Source organism: Myotis nattereri (assembly GCF_964212035.1).
Source record: "Myotis nattereri genome assembly, chromosome: 21".
NCBI classification, from domain to species: Eukaryota; Metazoa; Chordata; class Mammalia; order Chiroptera; family Vespertilionidae; genus Myotis; species Myotis nattereri.
The window spans coordinates 317,470-340,000 of record NC_138097.1 but is presented as its reverse complement, the minus strand read 5'-3'; the positions used below and the strand labels follow the sequence as shown (position 1 = coordinate 340,000).

Sequence of the window (22,531 nt, the reverse complement as noted above, 5' to 3'; positions counted from 1 at the left end):
CGCCCCCCTCCCCCCATCACCCCCTATGGTCTGTGCCCGCGGGCTGGCATATATGCACACAAGGCGCCCCCCTCCCCCCATCACCCCCTATGGTCTGTGCCCGTGGGCTTGCATATATGCACACAAGGCGCCCCCCTCCCCCCATCACCCCCTATGGTCTGTGCCCGTGGGCTTGCATATATGCACACAAGGCGCCCCCGTCACCCCCTATGGTCGGTGCCCGCTGGCTGGCATATATGCACACAAGGCGCCCCCCTCCCCCCATCACCCCCTATGGTCTGTGCCCGTGGGCTTGCATATATGCACACAAGGCCCTGCCTTCCCTCTGAGGTTCCGCACTCTGCTCCCCGCTTCCATGTCTCTGGATCCACTCCGTCCATCTGTCTGTTTTGTCCCTTAGGTCCCACACATGAGTGCGGTCGTGGGATGCGTGTCTTTCTCTGCCTGGCTTGTGTCACTCAGCACGGTGCCCCCCAGGTCCTGATGCCTAGGACACGTTTCTCACTAGTAAACGCGCGTGGGTGCCGTGCTGCACGCTCTCATGTCATCCCCGCGACCCGCCTGTGATCTGCAGGAGGGAGCTGAGACTTAGGAAGGTCAGGGAACTTGCCCAAGGTCACGGTCAGGGCGGGAGGAGGCTGCAGACTCTGGTGCACGGGGTGGCTGGGGGTGTTGGGCGCGGCCTCCGGAGACGCCGTTACCCGGTGCTGCTGCTCCATCCACACCCTCATTGAGATCGGGCTCCTGCATGAGCCCACCGTCTCGGAGTTTCCATTTCGTAGGTTCCACACCGGCCTTGTGGCTTCCCGCTGAGAGAAACTGTTGGTGTGCAGTGGGTCCGTGTGGAATTTTTTGAGGGGGCACTGAGTCTATAAAAAAAGGGGGGGTCCAAGAATGCTTCCATTTGACTCTCCCAAACGCAGTTTAAGTTAAAACAGCAGCCCTAGCAGGTGTGGTGTAGTGATGGCAATGGCAGATGTAACCAGCGTCAATCTCAGGTTACATGTTTGAGATGGTAGTGAGACAGGTGCACGGATTATGTATTTGAAAATTATTTTCCACGGAAGTTACAGCTCTCAGTGCTAAACTGGTGAGTCCTCTCAGGTAGGGAATCTGAGACTCTGGTAAGTTCCGTAAGCTCCGTTCCCTAACTTGGGCAGTGTGACTGGTTTTAGACCGTCTCGACGTGCCTGCTCCTTACACTGTTCCGTTGACAGGAGAGCAGTGTGCATGGCTGGCTTTGCCCCAGAGAACACTTGGTTTTGGAAAAGCACATCCTCTAGTGCTGGAAGTGCTGGAGTCCTCTGCCCTGGGGATCTCCAGTCTGCGATCGGAATAACTCACATTGAGCCCTGATGTTGCTGGGAAGAAGCAGAGCCAAGAGAGGTGCTGCTTGATTTGTGGGGAGGAAATGGGGCTTCCCGTGGGAGCATCACTGTCTCCGGTCAGAAATCTCATAATTAAAAAGCACCCAAGGCCCTACCTGGTTTGGCTCAGTGCATAGAGTGTTGGCCTGCAGACGGAAGGTTCTGGGTTCGATTCCGGTCAAGGGCACATGCCCTGGTGGCGGGCTCGATCCCCAGTGTGGGGCGTGCAGGAGGCAGCCAATCAGTGATTCTCTCTCGTCATTGATGCTTCTATCTTTCTCACTTCCTCTCTGAAATCTATACACACACACACACACACACACACACACACACACACTAGAGGTAGGGGTTCCCTCAGCCAGGCCTGTGCCCTCTTGCAGTCCGGGACGGACCCCTCGGGGGATGTCTGCCTGCTGGCTTAGGCCCGCTCCCCTTGGGGAGCAGCGAGCCCCGCTTGTGGCTGAGTGGTACTCTCCCTGTGGGAGCACACTGACCACCAGGGGGCAGCTCTCACGTTGAGCATCTGCCCCTGGTGGTCAGTGCATGTTATAGTGACCGGTTGTTCCACTGTTTGGTCAATTTGCATATTACCCTTTTATTATACAGGATATGTGTGTATATATGTATAAAGCACCCAAGAAGTGGACCAGCCTACTCTCCCATTCAAGCAGAATTTTATTTAATGCAGAGCTGAGCACCCGTTTGGTGCGGTGGTCAATTCGAGGAACGTAAAATGTTTCTGAACTACCTTATTCTTTTTTTCTTGGAACATATTTAAACAGGAGAAGCCATAGGGAAACTGTAGATGCTTCAGCATTACTTTTTAATCCCCCTCACCAGTGTCTTTTTGTTTTGTGGCGGTAGGGGGAGAAACTAATGGTTTTCCCGGCTCGATGACCAGCACGCGTTGCGGTGCCTGCTGTAACGCACGCTTTAATTCGTTGCCGAGAGAGACACGGGAACCACCACAGCTGTCTTTCCTTGTCTGGCCTGTGAGACACTCAGCTGTGAGTAGTTTTTCCTCCTTCTTAATGTAGTGTTCTTTAAGTGGGGTTTTGGTTTTTTTCAGTATCAGCAATCTTGAGTCACATAGGAAGTTCACGGTCAGCGTGAGTGAAAGACGTGGTTTTCATCCGTGTCTTTTTCCCCCTCGGTGGCAGCCCCAGCCAGGTCTGTGGGGAGAGGAGACCTGCGGGTCCCTCTGTGGGAGAGCAGGATGCTTGAGGACTTCCAAAGATCCCACCCCTTTCCCCGTGGCCGCGTCCTGGGGAGGAAGAGGCGTGCGTGGACACTCGCTCAGGCGGGTCAGCCGTGGCTGCTTCAGGGATGAGACACGTGGTGTCCCCTGCGTCAGCCTGGGTGTGAGATCCGGTGCCCGGGCGTCCCAGCTGAGGGCCTGGACTCGGGTCCCCGTGCACCTGCTCTTTGCCGTGGTCCCAGCTGAGGGCCTGGACTCGGGTCCCCGTGCACCTGCTCTTTGCCGTGGTCCCAGCTGAGGGCCTGGACTCGGGTCCCTGTGCACCTGCTCTTTGCCATAGTCCTTGAGAGAAACATCAGTGATGAGAGAGAATGCAGCACACGATGGCATCTGTGGGCTCGTGCGGCACTGCCAGATTCGTCACCTGGATGCTGGAGGGAGGAACGGTTCTGGGATGAAGTCTCCCCGAAACTGCTGCTCAGCCACGGGGAGGCCGCCTCCTCCCCCTCCTCTCTTCCTGCCGCGTTCATGCTGCTCTGGACGACCTGAATTACCCAGCCGGAGAGAGCTCCCCTTCAAAGCACACAGCCTCCCAACACCGCTTTGGATTTGTTACAGAAATCACTCAGTAGCTAGGACGGGCTTGCCGCTGAGTGTCCACAGCTCATTAGAACAGAATTTAACCCGTATTTCTGCCCTCTGCAGACCAGGTACCTGGGAGTCTGGGCTGCGACTGGGCAGCTGTTCTCTGGGTCATAACACAGACTTGCGGCTGCTCTCAGGCTCAAAAAAACAAGCTCTCCCATCCTGTTCCCTCAGCCTCCCACCTAATTCCCGAATTGCCATTTCGTCCAGCCAGTGCCACACATAAGGCGAAGTAACAGCCTTCCCTGCTGTGGCTTCCCTTACAATAGTTAGGGCTCGTATTTTACCGAATTAGACGCAGCTTTACAGATAAGTTCCATGACACTTGCTAATTCTCACTTAAACACGACTACTGCAATGTGGTGGTCTTGTCCTTCGAAACAAGAGGGAACCGTGTAATCTCTCCAGTAGGAAAATGTTCCATTGCTTTGGGGCCTGGCCTCAGAGGAAAGGCTTGGAAATTGCTCTCCTGTCTCTCTCTGTCCTTTCACTGTCTCTGCCCTGGGCTCTCTCTGCTGTCACCGCCTCCTTGATGTCCTACAAGGAACCCCTGTCCCACCCGACTGCTGAAACGCACTCCTGGAGGTCCCCTGGGGCTGCCTAACCCGTCCATGGCTGTTTCTCAGATTTCGCTGCTGACAGCTCCAAGCCTGACCCCATTGACTCCTGCTCCTTGAAATGCGCCCGTCGCAGCTCCTTCCCGAGGCGCCTGGTCTGTTGGCTTCCTCTCTGCGCTGTGGGGAGGCGTCTGCAGAAGAGGCTGTGCGGGCGGTCCCCAGGGTTGCTGGTTTAATGTATGTGTAGCTGTGTATGTGTGTATATGTGTATACGTTTGTGTATGTGTACATGTATGTATGTCTATATATCTTATTGATTTCAGAAGGAAGGGAGATGGGGAGAGAGAGAGAAACATCAGTGATGAGAGAGAATCGTGGATCAGCTGTCTGCTGCACACCCCCCACTGGGGATCGAGTCAGCAACCCAGGCCTGTGCCCTGGACGGGAAGGGAATCAAACCAGAACCTCTTAGTTCATGGGCTGACACTCCACCCGGAGCCATCATGGCCGGGCCCTCCCCAGGGTTGGAATCCTGACTGGAGCGCTGGCTGAGGGTGTGACTCTGAGTGAATCACCACCCCCCGTGCCTCAGTGTCCTGTCACCGCAGTGGACAGAAGGGTGGCTGTGTCCCAGGGCTGTCAACAGGGGACTGGGGTGCCCAGTGCAGAGGAGGCCCTCGGAAGTGTCACCTGTCAGCGTCCTCCTCAGGTACCGTCCGTCCGCGGCTAAAGCCCTACGTCCGCTCTCAGTTAACTTCCTTCCCTGGCCCTTCCCAGTGTGTGCCCCCTCTGAGCCTGTGTCCGTGCAGCCCCCTCTCGGACCACCTCCACCCCGTCCTGCCCTGCCCCCTTCCCGCAGGAGACACCCAGTGAGGACGTGCCATGAGCCTGTCTGCTGGAAAGATTATCAATAAGTGACCTCAGGACGCCAGCTGTGATGCCCACGTTTAAGAACAGCCTCCTCCGCATTTAACACTGTACTTTTTAAAAAAAAACAAATTTCTTAATTGATGTCAGAGAGGAAGGGAGAAGGAGAGAGAGAGAGAAACATCGATGATGAGAGAGAATCATTGATTGGCTGCCTCCTGCACACCCCCCACTGGGGAATGAGCCCGCAACCCGGGCCTGTGCCCTCGGCCGGAATCGAACCTGGGACCCTTCAGTCCGCAGGCTGATGCTCCATCCACTGAGCCACGCTTAACACTGTACTCCGCACACAGTAGGAATGTAGCTCGTATCCTTCAGCTGCCAAACGCGGTGTTTCTTGGCCCTTTCATGACCTACTGCCTCCTCGGTATCGGTCAGTCGCAGCCCCGGGGGCTTGTGGGAAGACTCAGTCAGCCCAGGGGGAGCCGACCGCCCCAGAACAGATTTTGGAACGAGGAGGGATCCATGGAAATCATTTAAAAATAGGAGCAGGGAGCAGTTGAAGGCTTTAGGAAGGAGTTTGACAGCCTACCAACCTGTGTTCGGAGCTTTCCCCTTGTTCTCATGCCATTTCTCCAGTAAAATGAGCGCTGAGGGTGTGCGCGGGAAATGTTAAACTCCAGACCTGTCACAGGCCTGGCCCTGAGCCGCTGGGTTCTAGTCCTGCCTTCTTTCCTCCACCTGCGTGGAGGACACTGACGCCGAATGAAGATCGGAGGAGGGACTGCCTGCTTTTCTGAAATTCAGTGTCTCTGAGCAGTTGAAGGTGACATCAGAAATCAGGAGTTACAGAAGCTAGACCATGTTACCCCCGAAGTTCTCAGTCTGAACGCAGCAGCACGCGCTGGGGCTGTACGGTCCCCCTCGGGGTATTTTTGCTGGGGTTGTGGTTAAGTGCCCAGATACTCTCACAGTGGCTTCGCCGATACGTGGGTTATTCCACAAATGACGTTTCTGGAGAAAGCTTAGCTGGTTACCGTTGTAGGTGGGCCGGCTGTGCCCCCCGAGGCTGCTCCTGACCCAGCTGCTCTAGGACATGACTGGCAGGCGCTTCAGGTGTGAAGCAGGAACGGCAGGTGCTCCATGCTTTGTAAGGGGCCGCCATTGCTCAGGGTCTTTGTGGCTGTTAGGACGTTTGTCTGTGGGCTTGTGATTTAAAACCCACCTCCAGCCCTGGCCAGTGTGGCTCAGCGGATAGAGCATCAGCCTGCGGACTGAAGGGTCACGGGTTCGATTCTGGTCAAGGGCATGTACCTTGCTTGCAGGCTCCTCCCTGGCCCACACCCTGGTCCGGGCGTGTGCAGGAGGCAACCGATCGATGCGTTTCTCTCACACCGAAATTTCTCTCTGTCTCTCTTTCCCTCTCTCTAAAAATCAGTGGAAAAATATCCTCGGGGGAGGATTAAAACAAACAGAAACCCCACCTCCAGTGGACAGCCTTTGTTCTTTGTAAAGGCAGGAGCATTCCAGTAGACTGAAAGCCACCATGTCATTGAACACTTGCTGAGAAACATCGAGGCTGTTTTTCGTTACTCTCCTTTTTCAAAGCTCACATCCCGGCTTCTGAAAAGCCTCGCACTAAGGATCCGATTCCTGGAGTCCGGCCCCAGCTGTTGCACAAAGTGGGAGTCCTGCCCTGGACAAGGCCCTTCTCTCTCCTGGACCCTGACATCCTCTCGTGTTCAGGACCGGACTGGGCTTTGTGGTTTGGGGGCCTCAGAATCACTTCTCTTCTGCAAACCAGGCCATGCCTTAAACCAGCAGGGCAGATAGTTCACACGCAGGCTTGCTGCACACATTGTACCTCGGTGGTGTTTGCTGGAAAAGTCACGCGTAGATGAATGGCACTTGGCAGGGCAAAAGCTTCGTGCAGCCGAAACCCTTAATTAGGCACTGCCGGCAGCTCTAGCTGGGTCTGCGCTGCGTCTTCTGACGTTATCGGGTGCCACACCGCAGACGTATGCAGTGTTTGCGACAGCTGTTCATCTGTGGCACGACTGGCCTGGGCCAGCCAGGTGTCTGCGTTGGACCCTCAGCTCCTGGGCCGATATCAGAGAAAGGCTGGTGTCCAGCTCCTGTGGGTACCAGGTCACTGAGATGGAGGACGCTCCGGGGGAAGTCGGGCCGTGACTAGGGACACATACGGTGGCCACCCCCCCACCCCCCCAATTTTATGTAGACACACTGGCACCATATACAGGTGTAAGTTCTGTTTTATTTTTTCATTCCTCATTTTAATATCTCAGGCTAACATTTCTCAATTGGGATGTTATGGTTACTATTTTTTTAAAATATATTTTCATTGATTTCAGAGGAAGGAAGTGGGAAAGAGATAGAAACATCAATGATGAGAGAGAATCATGGGTCGGCTGCCTCCTGCACTTGCCCTGCTGGGGTTCGAGTCTGCAACCCGGGCATGTGCCCTGACCAGGAATCGAACTGTGACTTCCTGGTTCATAGGTCGATGCTCAACCACTGAACCACACTTGCTGGGCATGTTATGGTTACTATTGCTGCCTAATAAATTATCCCAAAACATAATGACTTAAAACAAACATTCCATTTTGCTCAGGCTGCCTGGCCTGACCTCGTGGAGCTGGAGACAGCGGTGGTGGTGCAGGGACGGTCGCGGGGCTTCTCTGGGGCTGGGATGGGCCCCTCCCCTTTACTGGCTGGGAGGCACCCCGACTCACTGCTGGGACCCCGTATAACTGACTGCTGCTAATTCTCGGCCCTGGCGTTTGGGATGGTGGAGGAGAAGCTTTCTCTCCGTCTCACACGTGCGCTGGTGAATACGTTTCTGGCCTGATTTTTATTTCCTGTGAGCGTGATTAGCGTGACGTAGCAGATCATGCTAAGGTTGACTCACCGTCGGGAGTGAGAACTCGAGGCCGCTTCCTGGCACGTGGTAAGTTTGCCAGCTCAAGCCGTGGTGAGCCTTCCTGTAAACAGCCTCAGGGGCATCATGCTTCTCCCTCCGTTTAAAGTCTGGGAATGCACTTGTTCAACAGGCATTCTTTTCTCGGCCCTTAGACGTGGGGGTGGACTCGGGCTGGAGGGCTCCTGATGTGCTGATTAGGGGAAGGACCTCAGTGCCTCTGTGGGTCCCTGGGGCTCCTGTGGCAGAGAACCCCCAACTGGGCCCTTTAAAAAGTAGACGTTTATTGCCTTGCAGTTTTGGAGGCCAGAGGGGCACGATCAGGGTGGCAGCCGGCCACACACCCTCTAGAGCCTAGGGGAGCCCTCCTGGTGGCTTATGCTGGGGTCCAACCCCAGCAGGTCCAGGGGTCCCCAAAGGTGTGGACGGAGTCGGCGAAGAAGCAATGACACGGAGACAGCGTTCAGTTGATAAGCAGCCTAGCCAGGATCTCCAGCTGGGATCTTCAGCCAAGTTCTGGTCTGGATCTCCAGAGAGGTTCTGGTTAGGATCTCCAGCCAGGTTCTGTGTCCATGTTCTCTTGCTAGGTTCTCCAGGTTCTCCAGCCAGGTTCTGTAGCCATGTTCCCTCGCTAGGTTCTCCAGCCAGGTTCTGTGTCCAGGTTCTCCAGCCAGGTTCAGCCACCAGGTTCTAGTCAGGTTCAGTCCAGGATCTTTTGCCATGTTCTCTCGCTAGGTTGTGTCTCTAGGTTCTGAGGCCAGTTTCTGTCCAGGATCTTTTGCCATGTTCTCTCCAGCGAAGTTCTTCTGTCTCTAGAGAATGTTCTGTGTAGGTACTGTGCATAGGTTCTGTCTCTCTCTCTGTTTGTCTCCTTACATCTGTGTTTATACCAGTTGATTCCAATCCTATCAATCTCTATTTCAAAGGTTAGGGCGTTTCTTATCTCCATTCCAGGGAGTAAAGATTATGTAGCTTAAGCATGATTGTTCGTAGTTAAAGTGATTAATTACCCACCTGGCACTTAGTTAAGAGGTTTTATCCCCTCCCTAACTTCAGGGGAAAATCCCTACCTGGGGAAACAACCTTTCTCAGAGACCTTGGTTAAAACACATAGTGCCAAGAAGGTGAGCAAACATATTAAGAAGAGTATGCCATATATGCCAGGTCCCTTGAAACAGCAAGCATGGACCGGCTCCCGGCAGGCTTAGGGCCCGCCCTGATGCAGGATGACTTTATCTAACTACAGACCTGCTTCCAAGTAAAGCCACGTTCTGAGGTTCTGTGACTTTGGGTAAACACTCCTCAGCCACGGTGCCCCCTGAAATTGGAGAAAGCTCGGGTGGCAGAGCCCTAATAAAAGGAGTCAACTCAGCACAGACCACGGAGGCCCTGGTGCGAGTGCGCGAGCTGTGAGAGCTTAGAGGAGCTTGGTTATCGTCAGGGGCCACCTGGTGGCAGCGGGGCTCACAGCCATGTCTGCTGGTCCGACCCTGAAGGCACCGTTCCAAACCGGAGCAGCGCCCCGCCCGCCCCGCCCGCCCGCGGATCGCCTGCCTCCTAGCTGAGATCACCCCACAGCACTGCTTGCAGATGGGCCTGGTCCCCCAGCACCTGCTGTCCCTGCTGTGTGGCCACCTGTCCCCTGGCCCAGGGCCCTCACAGCTCAGGAGCTTCCCATGGACACCGGTGATGATTCCAAAGGCTGCTTTTCTCTTGTTCTCCTGTGGGCTGCTCCACCATCATTCCAGTCAGCCCCCAAGTCATCGCCATCTTGGCATTTGTACACCGAGCTCAGAAGGCCCCAGGAGAGCAGGCCTCCCCAGTGGGGACACAGCACTCTCCTGGCGCGCCTGACTGGACAGGCCACTGAACCGTCTTCAGTTGGGTTAACCCGTGACGCAGCCTGTGTCGGTTTCTTTCTGTCCTCCCTTCTCAGTCGGAGGACAGTCATGTCCCCTCCTGGTCCCCGTTCACTCATACCAGCCCCGGCGGCACATTGTGCAGAGTAAGCCCACCCCCTAGGCAGACACTGCCTGTCCCCCCTCCACGGGGCCAGGCCCCTGGGTGCTCGGGCTGCACGGAGCAGAGCATCGGGAGCAGAAGGGAGCCACGTTGCCTGGGTGCCTGGCGGGGGCGTCAGATGGACTGGGGTTCCGTGTTCTCACCTCCCGAGCCCTTGTTCTGTGAATTGTCAAGTATCTGTAATTGGACCTAAAACCATATACTTTGAAGTTATTGTAAAAACTTAGTGAGAATTCCAGCGCCAGGCAGGTTCGCTGTGATCGTGGGCAGAATCTACGGCACGTGGACAACACGTGGCGGTCGATGCACCGTGAAGATTCGGGGAAATGGGCCCTAAGCCACGTGACCATAATAATGCCTCTCCCACCAGGTGGTGTGCTTTTCTAGAGCGTTCCTCGCTTTCCTGCTCTTTCTCCACCTGGGAGGGAGAATTATTCTTCCTTTTCAAAGTTGATCATCTCTGCTCTGTCCCTTCCCACCTGTGTCAGAACTTACTTACATGCTCCATCTCCGCATCTCTGTTGGCTGCCTTCCCTCAGCCCCCACTTCTCAGGCCCGTCTGAGATCCATCAGTCCAGCAGATGTCTTCTACGCACGACCGCGTGTTGGGGACCAGGACATGACGGGCCTAGAGCACACTCCCAGTTCTGCCCCTCCGGCTCAAGCAAGATGGTGACCAAACCCTTCGCAGGATCTGCTCTGGCCTTGACCCAACCCTTGTCCCTCGCCTGGGGCCCTTCGCCTCTGATCCCAGCTCACCAGCTTCATCTCACCGCTGTCCACAGCCCAGTCCTCTCCACCTCACGGAGGGAGCACAGCTCACCTAGTCGCCTCCTCTGACGGTTTCCTCAGGGACCGTCCTGCCCCTCTCTCCCCTTTTGGGGAGATTCCTCTCACACCCTGTAGATTCATCCGTGTCTTTGTTCCAAACACTGACTCCGTCTCTAATCCACATCTGGGGGTGTAATTACTTGACCGTCTTTCCGCTTTGCCCTAAGCTCTGGCAGGGACTGGGACGGTTTCGCTCGTAGTTCTGTGCACGGCCCAGTCTCAGATCTGTCTGGTGGGAGGAGGGGAGGGAGGGACTGTCTGCAGGAGCCGCTCAGATAGAAGTAAACTGCGTGTGTCTCCTGCGTGGAGCGGAGCAGGATAATGGAGTTATACCCGTGTCGAAGAGGGCGCAGATCCAGCAGTTAGCTCACAGGTGTGGGTGCAGGTGTGAAGTCATCAGCCAACACCTCCAGAAAGAGGAGCAGGCACTCGCTATGCAGATGAGGAAGGAAGTGGGATTCAGGCCGAGGGAGGGGAAGGGCTTCTGCGAAGCTGTGAAAGAACCAGCGCCGTGAGGGAGGCGGGTGTGACGGGTGGGGGGGCGTGTGGACGGGCTGACAGCGGGCACACTGGTCCTGAGGCTTCCACTTCCTGTGGAATCGAGCGTGTCTGGAAGGAGCCAGAGGTGGGCTTGCATTTTTAAAAAGACTTAACAACTGGCGCTCCCTCTGGAAAACTGTTGGCAGTTTCTTACAAAGTTAAACATACACCTGTCCTGTGAACTGGCAATTCTACTCCCAGTTACTTACCTGAAATTGGGGGGGGGGGGGATATATATTCCTGTATAATAAAAGAGAAACATGTAAATTAACCATCCCTCTGCTACGCTCACCAGCCAATCAGAGTGGACATGCAAATTAACCTGACAAAGATGGCAGGTTAATTTGCATACGCAGGCACCGGGCAGCTGGGGCGGGGCAGGTACTTCCCCCGCGTCGCCATGGTGATGCTGGGGAAGTTCTGGCCCCGTGGCCGCTTGTGCACGCACTGGCGCTGGGGAGCCGGGGTCGGGGCCTAGAGCTTCCCCCCACGTCGCCATGGCGCGGGTGCCGGTGAAGGTTCTCGTCCTATGGCCGCTTGTGTGCGCACCAGCACCAAAAGGCCTGTGTCCCCGGGACAGGTGTCCTCGGGAGCCAGGCCACCCTGAGCCTGTAGGCCGGCGCCTAAGCCCGGTGCGGCCGGGGTCCCTGAATGTGAGAGGGTGCACATCAGGCTGAGGGGACTTCCCCGCTCCCCTGCACGAATTTCGTGCACCGGGCCCCTAGGATATATATAGAAGACTTACACAAAAGTGTTCATGACAGCTTTTCCATAAGAGCCAAAGCTGGAAGCAATTCAAGTTTCCATGAACAGGTGAATGAACATATAAGTTTTGGAATTTCCATAGAATCGGGTGCTGCTCAGCCACATGCTAGTAAGGAGCAAGCACTGATCAGTGCAGACGCCTGATGAATCTCACAGGCCACGTGCCGAGCTGAAGAATCCAGACACACATAAGCCACATGTGTGATTCCGCTTACACACAGTTTGGGAGCAGGCAGAGCTGACCCCTGGGAACGGAGGGAGGGACTCCGGCCTTCCTCACTGAGACCCCCAGAGGAGGAGAGGGGGCCGGAAGAGAGGAGAGGCAGCGTCACCAGGCGGAAACGAATGGAGAACGAAATGGGGGGACACTTGAGATTTTGGAGACAAGGCTTATCATTGAGATTCCTGCAGCTGAAACATAAAATTACCCGGTTTCCTGAGGCGCGGTGGTGGGAAGAGCTGTGGATTAAACATCGGAGAGCCTGGGCCCATCCTGGCTTGTCTGCCCTCTGTGTGTGACAGGAAGGTCGCTGTCACTCGCGCCTGTTTCTTCATCGCAGAAAGAGAGAAGTCCTGCCTGTTGTCCCCCAGAAGATAATCTAGGAATGTGTTCGGCATTATGGTGAGGGACTCCATTTTTAAGTGGCCGGAGTGTAATAATTCCTCTCCAATTGTCTGTTTTCAGGTGCCGTACGTGTGGGCCTGGGAGAGCGCACGCTGGGACATGCTGACCACCGGCTTCCAGGCAGCCGGGCCCCACTAGACCCCACGGGAACCGTGGCTCTGGCTGCGCCTCAACATGAGCAGCCCACAGTAAGTCGCACGGAGCTGCTCCCTTCCTGGCACTCAGTCAGCTGCGGGGCAACCGCGGCTCCTTCCGGCCCTTTGGGGACAGAGGACTCCCGGTGGCCAGCTGCGTTACCTGACGTTATTGCTTATTTTTATTGCTTTCAGAGAGGAAGAGAGAGATAGAAACATTACGATGAGAGAGAATCATTGATTGGCTGCCTCCTGCACGCCCCGCACCAGGGATCGAGCCCCCAACCTGGGCATGTGCCCTGACTGGGAATTGAACCTTGACCTCCTGGTTCATAGGTCAGCGCTCAACCATTGAGCCACGCCGGCCAAGCAGAGCTAAATGCTATTAGTCTCAGAAACTCAGTGCCCAGGAATACCCCACTGGTCAGAAAGCTCTGTGTTTAGTTCATTACCCTTAGTTTTCTTGGGACCCGCAGAGAAGAACAGGTTCAACCCAGAACTCCTTTTTTGAAAACATCTGGAAGAGCTGGGTCCCCCATAAACATCCACTGGCCGCCCGTGGCTGTGCCGTCTGAGGGCCTGGGGTCGTTTGTAAATGCCCCGCGGTGAGGAGCGCGGCTGCCTGTGCCTGACGGGGAGCAAAAGCAGGGCTTGAAACAGACCCACAACCAGGGTCGGGCCTGGTGAACCCGGCGGTTCGGGCGGCTCCCCTGTGGTGTTCAGATGGAAACCCCACTGTTCCCTCGGTCACCCGGACGATTCAGCAGAAGAGAAGCAGGCGGGTTCGGCTCTCAGCTCCTGGGTAACTGCCGCTGAGCGTGGCTGGTGAGGTCAGTGGTGGGAAGAGACCTGAGCGGCAGAGCTCCCCAGTGTGGGCTGTCACCCTCCGCGGCCCCCCTTCGCGGGTGGGCGAGGGCCTGCACGGAGGGGACTGCCTGTCGCCCCCAGGCCGGCCGCCCGAGGAGGACTGTCCGAGGTGGAGATCATCTCCCAGCAAGGGGACGAGGAGACCAAGAGCATCGCTGCGGGGCAGCTGGCGAGCTTTGCGTATCGGGACTTGCCCCTGGCCCCCGTCGACCTCTCCGCGGCGGGCTCGCAGCTCCTGTCAAATCTGGACGAAGATTACCAAAGAGAAGGGTAGGTGCTGGGGCCGCCTCTGGCTACCTCCCTGGGCACGCAGAGGGCCGAGCTGCCGAGTGGGGTGGGGTGGGGGGACCACGCAGGCCCTTTCCCCTGGAAAAAGGCTCTGGGCTTAGAAATACCTGCCGTCGCCAGACCAGCGTCTCAGGTTGCTTTGGCTCGGAAGTCGGAGAAAGCCACTGGGTGAAGTTTAAGGATTGACATTCTCCCTGAGCCCCACCCAACTGCGCTCTGGGGGTCACCGAGCCCCTAAGGAGTGGACTTGGGCTGCACTGCCCTTGGCCAGCCAGCTCTGCTTTGATCTAAAATGAAGGTTCTGGGCTGTCTTAGGAGCTGGTGAAAAGTATTGGTTAGAGTCACATTTTTACAGCTTGGGTCCCCTCTGTTTGTTTTCCAAACAAATGTTTTCCTGAGAGAACTTGCCCAACATTGTGAAACCTTATAAAAACACCACCCAGTGGCTTTCTCTGAAAATACGATTTGCTCTGAGTGCTGTGCAGATTCGGCAGGAAAAGGGCCAGGCAGGTGCGAGAGCGTGGGGGTGCTGCCCTCTGGTGGTCACAAGCGGTAGTGCAGCCTCAAGCCTTGAGGGTCCAAGTACCTCCCAACAGGAAGGCCTTGAAGGGTGCTGGTTGGGCAAGGCCCACGCCTGCAGCCTGTGGGCGTGGGGTCCGGAGGAGGCAGAGGCCCAGCCTTAGCGTCACTGCGTTTGCTTCTGGATTGGCTCTTCCATCAGGAGAGTACAGATGAGGGGCCACAGGGCAGCGGCTCTTGGTTTGACCTGAGCGTCCAGGTGCGCCAGGAAAGCTGCTCCTGGCGGTGGCAGCGCGTCCAGGTTGCCAGGAAAGCTGCTCCTGGCGGTGGCAGAGCGTCCAGGTTGCCAGGAAAGCTGCTCCTGGCGGTGGCAGAGCGTCCAGGTTGCCAGGAAAGCTGCTCCTGGCGGTGGCAGAGCGTCCAGGTGTGCCAGGAAAGCTGCTCCTGGCGGTGGCAGAGCGTCCAGGTGTGCCAGGAAAGCTGCTCCTTGCGGTGGCGGCGCGTCCAGGTGTGCCAGGAAAGCTGCTCCTTGCGGTGGCGGCGCGTCCAGGTGTGCCAGGAAAGCTGCTCCTGGCGGTGGCAGTGCGTCCAGGTGTGCCAGGAAAGCTGCTCCTGGCGGTGGCAGTGCTGTGGGCAGCGGAACGGCACCGGGTGTCTGGCCTCACTGGTGGTCAGACCAAACCTGGGTTCAGCTCCCTTGGTTCTGGGTTCTGGCTCGGAGAGCATTCAGAGCAGGCCCCACCTGTGAGAGAACATTTGCTTGGTAGATCTCCCAGTTCTAGAAGCAATTCCCGGGAGAGATGGGCTTAGGAACCAGTTGTAGAGGTAAAGGAAGGGCCCTTGGAGCTTGGGAGTGAGGGCGCTCATGGTCACTGCCTGGGGCGGGAGGGAGGGGGAAGGGAACGGCATGGGCAGGCAGGAGAGTGGCTGGGTCCCGTCCTGAGGGCTCTAAGGGTGGAGGTGGTGGGGGCCCCAGGGAAAGATCTTAGTAGAATGGTCTGCAGTTTCCCAGGTGTGTCCTCTCAGGGTGGTGGTCTCCACTGGCTGGCTGGCACCAGGGCGGGGTCAGTGTTCGGTACAGCGGGCCCTGACTGTAGTGGTGGCTGGTCTTGTGCTTCTCTGTCGGCCAGGAGCTGAAATACAACTTGAGGCGCAGATGTTCCCTCTCAGAGGGAAGGTCTGGGGGCCCACACCACCCGCCAGGCTGTGCTGGGGGGAAGAGTCCCTACAATGGATTGTCCATGGCTGGGCACCTGGCTTTCCCCTGTGACTCTGTACCTGGCCCATCTGTTGCAGAGACCAAAGAAAAACCAAGCGACACTTTAGAGAAAAGGAGGGCCACTGTTTAATACGCCGGCGGACTCAGGGAATAACTTTCCAAATCCGAGTAAAGGCACACGCAGGGCTTCTCTTTGTATCTCTCTGTGGCCTTTGTCCTGCAAACATGGATTATGCTTCCGGTCCTTTTCGCAGGCCTTGCAAGAAGGCCTCCAGGTGTTGGGGTTCTCCAGGCCATATCTGATGGTCTGGCCTGGCGCCAGCGTCAATATCCCTCCCTCCGGGGCAGCGCACACTGTTATGGCCTCTGTAACAGGTTCGGCAAGACCAGTATCTGGGAAGGAGGTGGTGACTTCATTATAGATTATCAAGAATGTACACTGAGCTTGCTGGCATGGATTCCAATTGCTAACCCCCCAAATATCGGGGTTACATTGGAATTAGCCCTTTTTAGCTTCTCACATCATCCTTGTTCTGCCCACGGCTGCCACCACAGTGGGAGTCAGTGGTGAAGGGGTTTGTCTCGCTGCGGGCTCTGTGGGGCTCACTTGGCAGCCTGAGAGCTTCCCGGAGGAGGAAGAGCAGGCGCAGGCGGGAGGCCAGGGAGGAGGAAGCGAGCAGAAGCTCCCTGCGCGGGGTGGGGAGTGCCTCTCCGCACGCACCAGGCTCTGGGCTCCGCTGCATCTCCCGGGCGTCCCCACATCCCCACCTGCCTTCCTGATGCAGAGCACAGGGCGCGCAGTTCTGCTCGTCTCTGCAAAGCTTCAGTGAAGTCTTGTCAGACACCCCTCTTCCTGCTGGATCTTTCCCGCAGGAAACGAGGGACTTCGGGGACCCGGCGCCCCACCATTCACTTCCCTTCAGTGTTTTAAAGTTTCCCAGAACCTCAGGATGTTGGAGCTGGAACACAGCTCCGAAGTGTCTGGTCTCAATATTCTGCTAGGACAGCAGAGTGTGGTGTGGGAGGAACTTGCCCAAGGTCACACCGTGACAGACAGGCAGAGCCCCACCCCCTGGCCCCTGGTGCAGGCCACGCCAGGGGCTCCCTTGTCACCAGCCCCTTTCCAGCGCCTCACGGTGAGACCCTGGTTAACATGCACCGAGTGTGGGATGCCACTGCTGGCCTCACTGTCCAGTGCCTGCCCCTTGTGTCCACCCAAACCCGTGACGGGCAGGCACTGGCGGGGGCGGGGGGGGGGGGCCACCACCTGGGTCAGGCTGCGGGGCTCGGGGAGGAAAAGAGAGACAGCCTTGGGGCTCCAGCTGCCATAACAAAGAGCACAGACCCAGTGGCTTAAACAACAGAAGCTTGTTTCTCCCAACTCTGGAGATGGGGAGTGAGAGCAGGTGCTGACGGGGGTGGTGAGGGCTCTGTCCGTGGCTGCACGCGTGGGACAGAGGCCCAGCCGCGTGTCTTTCCCTTCTTACCAGGGCACACGTCCCAGCACGGCCGCTCTGAGCTCATCTGAACCTGTTACCTCCCAGGGCCCCGCCTCCAAAGCCATCCCACCCAGGTGTCGGGGCTTCAGCCTGTGAATATTTGGGGGGGGGGGGCGCGGGGGCACAAACATTCAGTCCAGAACAGCACCTCCCACACTCAGGTCTGCATCTCACCTGCTTCTCAGTCCTTGGTGGTCCTGGTTCACGTTCCCTCCTGGTCCAAGGGGTCTGTTTCAGGCCCGCTCCACTGTCCTGAGCCCCGTTCCCCCACAGAAGACCTCCTCTCCTCTGAGGCAGACACAGTCATGGGTGGGCTGCGCCCCACCCCCCAGGCCCTTTCAGGGCGCTCCTTACCTCCTCCCACCTCCACGAGCTCTCACCAGTGCAGCCGCACCGCCTCCTTCATGGCCGGCCTCCCACATTCTCCCTGTCCCCGTCCTGGTCCAGGTAGCTGCCACCACCTCGCTCTTCCTCTGCAGCTAAACTCCACAGCCTCTCGGACACGGGCCATGTCCCCCGGCCCCTCCCCTTCGCCCTCAGTCCCTGCCGTCTAGCTTCAGCCTCGTCCACCACCATCAGCCTGTTGGTGTAGGGCCCCGGGTTGCCTCTGAGAGAGCCAGTCTCCATCCAGAAGCAGATCCGTCTGCCTTTGGAGCCTCGTTCTAATCGGGAAAGGCCAGGAGCTCAGTCGACCTGATTCGTGCACTCGATGCAGTTTGACTTGTGTTCCCTCTCCACCTGGCTTTGTGCTTTCACGTAACTGGGCTCTCGTCCCCGTGCTTTGGCGTTGGACATCACCCCATTCACCGGGGGAAACTGAGGCACAGGGCTCTCCTCAGGGACCCGCCACCACCTGGGAAGAGGGACACTGGGGTTGCGGGAGCCGCCTCCTGGTGCAGACTGGAAGCTGCACCTTCTCTCCGCCTGGTCGGCATGCGGGTCTGGCTGGACGGGTGGCCACCCGAGGGGAAGGCCAGAGAGGCCAACTCTGCCGGGGAGCCGCACAGCGGGAGAGAGGACGGCCAGGCCGGGGTGGCGAGCTCCAGGGGTTCATGCGAGTCGGGGGGGGGGGGGCTGTGCCAAATGCATAAGGAAAGCCAGGAGTGAAAGATGATCGGCCTTTGACATGAGTTACAGTTTAGGGTTCTGAGAGGTCTGACCGCGAGGCCCCAGGCGGGGAAGCTGGGAGGAGGCCGCGTGGACAAGGGCAGCTGTCCCTGGGGGTGAGGCAGGGGGCGCTCTGCTGGGACATCAGGGGCTCCCGAGGGCAGGGGTCAGCGCCTGCAAGCCCGGGACGGGTGTTTGTGAGGGGAGGAAGGACTTGCACGAGTGAGTGGGTGGGGGAGCCATGCTACGATGAGGATTAGAAGAGAGAGGAAGCCAGTTCCTTTGGGGAAGTCGGGGGCTGGCCCCAGACCTGCGTGGAGTCCAGGGAGAGCCACGGGGGGACCCGGCTCTGGGCAGAACTCAAGGCCTTGGTCCTGGCTGGCCCGCCGCTGAGCTAACTCCACACCCTCCGCAGTCATCCTAAAGAGAGAAGTCACTTTGCCTCGGGACTCGGTATAGCTTAGCATCTGTTTAGGGGAAGGAAAAGCCTTTTGTGGTTCAGGGTTAAAAGGCAGGCTCGTCCCTGCCGTGACCTTTTGCAGTGTTAAGCCTGGACGTTCCTGCCTCGCGAAATCTTTGCATCGTTTTCCCCCAAAGGAGAAAAAGTTAAAAATGAGCTTTATTAGCCCATTCTCTCGATGTCACCGGGACTCATCTGTAAAAGCACAGCCCTTCCTCTGGCATCCGGTGCCCTGGGCTCTGGGCTGACCCTGGGACCTCCACCCTGTGTATTTTTAGGAGACGCAGGATTCCAGGGGGTTCTTGACACCTCACAGAGGAAATAAAGATTCAATTCAGATCACAAGTTCCTTTCTGATAAGCACAGGTTAGCCTCTTTCTCGGAGTCCAAGAACTGCAGAGACTTCTCACTGACTAAGAAGGCAGTAAATTCGCAGATACATTATTTTTCAGCACAATAAACCCCATGGCCCCACTTCTCCCAGGACGGGGTGTACACCCGGGCCACCACTGGGTGGCAGCAGAGCCCCTCTGAGCGCTGCCTGGCGGAGGGAGGGAGAGCAATTTAAACTTAGGGTCAGGTCCCCAAGGAAAGTGAGCTGAATTTACGGGGTTCTAGAGCCCCAGTCATCTTCGGAGGCACCTTGGATCTGGACTTTGGCTAAACAGGAAGGGGGAGCGTGGCCAACCCCGGATTTGCCGAACTACAGCTGAGAACAGAGAGAGCTGGGCAGAGAAGCGCGTGTGCCTGGAAACTAGCCACTGGCTCCCTCCCCAGCCACCCACCCACCTACCTCCGCCCGCCCGCCTGCCTGGCACAGGGAGCCTCAGACTGGACCAGTTCCCAACACAGGACTCGAGAGGTGGGAGTCGGCCTCATGGCCAACTTGATCCAGCAGCACCGTTACCTCCTGGGTCAGGCTTGAGCCAGAGGCAGCTTTTCAGAGCTGTGTGGGCAATGCCCTGAACCCCCACACGGTGCGTGTCGGCCATTGCGCCCCCAGAAGGGGTTTGGGGGCTCACCCCCCGAGTGGGGTGGCAGCTCCTACCTCCTGGCCTGAGCTCGTCATTTCTGAGGGTGCAAGAAGCCTGGATTCTGGGACAAGCAAATGTCAGACTCCGTGACCCAACAGCACCGGCTTTGCTTCCCCCCCTCCCTCCCTCTTTCCTCCCCCCTCCCTCCCTCCTCCCCTGGGGCAGGGCTGACTTGTAGCTCTGATTGCAGAACCAAGAAGCTGCTCCTATGGAAACTTTGTTTCTCCAGTTCCCCCGAGGGCTGTGACAGTCACCTCTCACCTCCAGCTGGTGGGTTCCTGTTAGGCACGTGTGCCGGATTCCTGGGCCTCCCTCCTGGATGTGGGGACAGGGACAGAGGATGCCGGACAGGACTTCTGCTGTGGTGATGGCTCCCCAGGAGAACGCGAAAGAAGCCCGCCCCCATGCAGACACTCGGCGCGGGGGCCCTGTGGGCGCTGGGCCGATGGTCCTCACAGGTGGATACTGGTCTGTTTGGGGAAGTCCTACGTGTGAGCGCATTCCCTCTCCTGCTTCCCCTTTATTTCTGTGCTTTTCACGAGTGGGCTGGGCCCAGGGCTCATTGCACAGCCAGAACCCACTCGCAAGGCCGCAGGCTCGTGAGGGAAGGCGCTCAGCACCCAGCACAGCGGGGCATCTAGTGGGCACTTAGCCGTAACTGACCGTATGCGGATGGAGGGACTACCGACACCTCCCCTATGTAGCTCATTCGCCCTTTTCTGAGGCCCTGTACCCCACCCCCGTCCTCACGGAGGTGTCTGTGGTAGGTGCTCAGCAAGCACCGTGCTCTGGTTCACAGCCGTTTGTAATATTCTGGAACAGCAGCCCAAGGGTGGGTGATGCTGCCCCCAGTGGGGGGTCAGGAAACAGGCTCAGGGGCTGCGCTCGGAGGGCTCAGTCATGGCCCCTGGTCCACGGGGCTGCTGTTTGGAGACACCAGTTGCCACCAGATGGGAAAGATGGGGAGCAGATGGGAAAGGCAAGCTGTTCCCCAGGGTGTTTGTCAACAGGAAGGAGTTGCTTTTCTAGCAGCTCGATGCGGTGACGTTTGTGAAGTGCTCGGGGCAGCTCGGGGCCCATCCCAAGTGCTGGACAGCGTCGGTCACCAGCAGAAGTGAGGCCCAGGTCAGGGCAGACGCTGGGTTCCAGTCAGCGCCATGGCCTCCTCGGGCAGCTCTAATCCTGTGGCATAAACACAGCAACGGGCAGTCAGGGGGCCTCGGGGTGTTCTGCTCGCAGGGGAGACCACCGAGCCTGTGCGTCCGGCCCCGTCAGCATCACAGAAGCGGAGCATTTGGGGACGTGGGGTCTCGGCTCCGTCCCAGGTTTGCACCTGAGTCCCGGTGTGCTCAGCTGACCCATCAGTGAGGCCAGGCGCCCACACACTCCTCAGGGCGTTGGGCACAGTGCTGTGATGGTGTGCACTTTGGGTGGCGGGTGCAGGGCTGTAGTTTCCCTCCCTGTGGGAGAGCTTTGCAACCAGAAGGGTCCTAGCCTCTGGCCCGGCAGTGCCGCCACGGTCAGCGCCAGGCAGGAGGCCAGCGGCGCTCTGGACCTCGTTCCATGCCTGCGGCCAGACGGCTCCGACTCCCTGGGACCCTCCCTCGTTCCTTTGGGGACCTGAGGGGCGAGCATCTCCGTGCAGGGCTGACAGGGCTGCCTAAGGGCAGTGGGCTTTGCTGTGGCCCCTGGGGACCCATGGCTGCCCTGCCTGTGGGCACTTGTGGGACGACTTGAGGGTCTCCACAGTCCCCCCAGCTCCTGCTCCCCCCACCGCCCACCCTTCCCCTTGGATGGCCTGGCAGCCACCGAGCCGGATCCCGCGGCCCTGCCAAGCGGGAGCCCAGCCCCACAGGAGCCAGCGCAGCCCTGCCATCCAGGCACCAGACCTGCCCCCTCAGAAAGGGCTCGTTCAGCACTGGGTGTGGGACCCTGCCTGACAGAGCAGTGACCTGGAGCCACCTCTTCAGGGCCACTCCCGTGGCCTTGCCTCACACGAAGGAGCCATCAGACGTTTGCCAACGTTCATTGTAATATTCTAGAGCCATTCTTTCAAGCTTTTACCAAGACTCCTAAGTATTTAAAGCTGAGGCGGTCACGGCCCGCGGCCCCTCCCCCCAGGATCTCTCTGCGGCCGCAGGAGCGACCGGGGGAACCGCACATGGAACACGGCCCACCTGCCGGACATGCCATCTGCTCCTGGTGTTTCGGCCTTGGCAGCCCCAGTGGCCTCCCGGCGCTGCCCTCCTGCTACAGGAGATAGAGATGGGGACACGCTGCCCTCTGGTGGCCGCTCAGGGCAGCACCACCTGAGCACTGGGCTCGGGGTTGGATGGGCTGGTGCTGACGCGGTGGAAGAGCATGTCTTCAGGAATGAAGTCGGCACAGGCCCAGGCTGTGGCTCTGTCCCGTGTGGGGCGTGCGGGAGGCCGCGACCCATCGTTCTCTCATCGTGGGTGTTTCCATCTCTCTCCCTCTCCCTTCCTCTCGGAAATCAACAACAACAGCAGCAAAAGGATGGAAGTCAGCCTGCCCGTGGCTGGAGCGTTGGGCACAGTGCTGTGATGGTGTGCATCTGGTTGGAGCATCGTTCCGCACACCAATGCACATCGATGTTTCTCTTCCTCCCTTCCTCTCCCTCTAAAAAGGAAAAAGCAAAAATAAGAACAAATCCTTGCGTGAGGATTAAGAACAAACTGCAGTCAGTGCCGCCTTCCCTTTGGGCCACTAAGCTCCTTGGGTCGCTGTTTAACCCCTTGGATGTTGGGGAACGAGACACATCCTGTTTTTCTGCTAAAACCCCGTCTCCTCGGAGTGTCGGACTCTTCTGCATCTCAGAGGACACTTTGTTAGCAGCTTGCAGTTTGCAAACACCCGGCCAGCCAGACATCTGCTCCTTCCGCTCGGCTCTGCTGGAGCCTCAGCGCCCGTGGTCGTTCCTGCGCTCCAAGCCGCTGCGGCCAGGGAGGCCTCAGCACCCAACTCAGCCTGGCTGCTGCACGCGCTGCCGCCCTGGAACGCGACCTCAGGGCCCTTTTACTGGTCCCTG

General features: G+C 57.9%; 1 protein-coding gene across 1 annotated transcript in view; it reads left to right on the top strand.

Moving 5' to 3' along the window:
* Positions 1 to 22,531, top strand: part of TMEM266 (transmembrane protein 266) — a 42,319-nt gene that overhangs the window by 1,237 nt on the left and 18,551 nt on the right. The window contains exons 2-3 of the mRNA XM_081114904.1: positions 12,416 to 12,543; positions 13,438 to 13,626. Of these exons, the coding sequence (XP_080971030.1) occupies positions 12,530 to 12,543; positions 13,438 to 13,626 (203 nt within the window). The 5' untranslated portion in view covers positions 12,416 to 12,529. The remainder of the gene's footprint in view (positions 1 to 12,415; positions 12,544 to 13,437; positions 13,627 to 22,531) is intronic.